General features: G+C 49.8%; 1 gene segment (V, D, J or C); it reads left to right on the forward strand.

Moving 5' to 3' along the window:
- The first annotated feature begins 775 nt into the window (after nucleotides 1–775).
- On the forward strand, nucleotides 776–1266 carry LOC130016775 (immunoglobulin heavy variable 4-4-like). The segment is given in 2 exon segments: nucleotides 776–821; nucleotides 902–1266. Coding segments are annotated over 2 exon segments (411 nt in total).
- Nucleotides 1267–1655: the final 389 nt, after the last annotated feature.

Below are 1655 nucleotides of genomic sequence, written 5' to 3' on the forward strand. Positions count from 1 at the left end.
TTGTCCCTCTGCCAGTACCTTCATGTGTGCAGAGAGTGGTCTCAGCATGGTGGTGGCTGGTCCTGGAGATCTTTGGCTGCCAGATCCCAGGTCGGGGCGGGGAGGAAAGATCAACCCACTCCCCTCCAAGGGGCTCTGGCGAGGGCAGCCAGGCACGGGGGCAGGAGAATGCATGGGCCTCTTCCGGGAGCTGGTTTTTATAGTCTCTGGGTCTTGGCCGTTGATGGGATTACACGGCGCCAGGGGGCTAGTTGGTGGGTATGACCCCCACCTACTATCAGATATAACTATGTCATAATTTTTATGGAAAGGAATAAGTACTGGGAAGGATGATTTTCATTTGGGTATTATTTGTAGGGACACAGATATGAAACAAATTTGAGTATGATTATGATTATAAATGGTGGTTATGTTAAAAAGCTTTTTGAACCATAAACAATGCAAACTATTTTGATTAGCAACTTGAAATTGAAATAAATTGTGATTATTTTAACTTGCCGAGACAGATTATTGAAATAAGTGAGAAGCCTCCTATGACTTGTTTTAATGTGCTTCATTGCCAAGTGCTCAATCCACCAGACAGCGTGTGTGAGATCAGTGTCCCACTGGGACAAGGAGGTTCAAGGTAAGAATGTTTCCCCTTATAACAAGCTGGGTCCCCTCATGCAAATCCCTCTCAGGCTCTGGGGTCAAATGCTCTCTGGGCTGTGGAGCTCCCAGCTGTCTCCTCACTCAGGGCTGAGTCTCTGGGGAAGGCAGAGCTGTGGTTGAGAAGATGATTCTGCGGGGTCTTCTACTCTGCCTGGTGACAGCCCCCCTGGGTGAGTATCCCAGATGTGACAGGGTTTAGTGGAGGGAGTGACTGCAGAGACTGAAAGTGACTGATTCCCCTTGTTCCCAGGTGCTGTGTCTGCTCTGACCCTGCAGGAGTCGGGCCCAGGACTGGTGGCCCCCTCCCAGACCCTCTCCCTCACCTGCTCTGTCTCTGGGGGCTCTGTCACCAGCAGTTACTGGTGGAGTTGGATCCGCCAGCGCCCTGGGAAAGGGTTGGAATGGATGGGGCGCTGGTATGGTAGTACCGACTACAACCCAGCATTCCAAGGGCGCATCTCTATCACGGCTGACACCTCCAAGAACCAGTTCTCCCTGCAGCTGAGCTCAGTGACCCTCGAAGACACAGCCATGTATTACTGTGCGAGAGACACAGTGAGGGGAAGTCAGGGCGAGGCCAGACACAAACCTCCCTGCTGGGAGAGTGTGGACTGAAGGAGACCACGGCCAGAAGGTGGTGCTATGGCCACTATCTAGAGGAAACATCTCAGAGGAGAAAGAGCTGATGGGTGACTGGTTTCCTGCCTCTCATCTAAGGTCTATCCAGGAAACATTTCTAGCATTCTGACTCTGCATCTTCCACTGTTGTCCCAAATTTGATACGGCACGTTTACTTCACAGGACTATATCAAAGAAATTCGGTACCATAGGAATCACAAGAGAAACATGCCTGCTATTAACTAATTTTTATTTCTTTGCTTTTGTTTTACAGAACAGGTTCTCTCTGTATCACGAGTACATAGAGGTTTATCCCTCCAATGAGTCAAAAAACAGTCTCCTGGAATCCTCAGGACTACAGGTGGATTAAGACGTGACGTCCTCAG

The sequence above is a fragment of the Sorex fumeus genome, unplaced genomic scaffold, assembly GCF_029834395.1.
Source record: "Sorex fumeus unplaced genomic scaffold, SorFum_2.1 ptg000167l, whole genome shotgun sequence".
In the NCBI taxonomy this organism is placed as follows: domain Eukaryota; kingdom Metazoa; phylum Chordata; class Mammalia; order Eulipotyphla; family Soricidae; genus Sorex; species Sorex fumeus.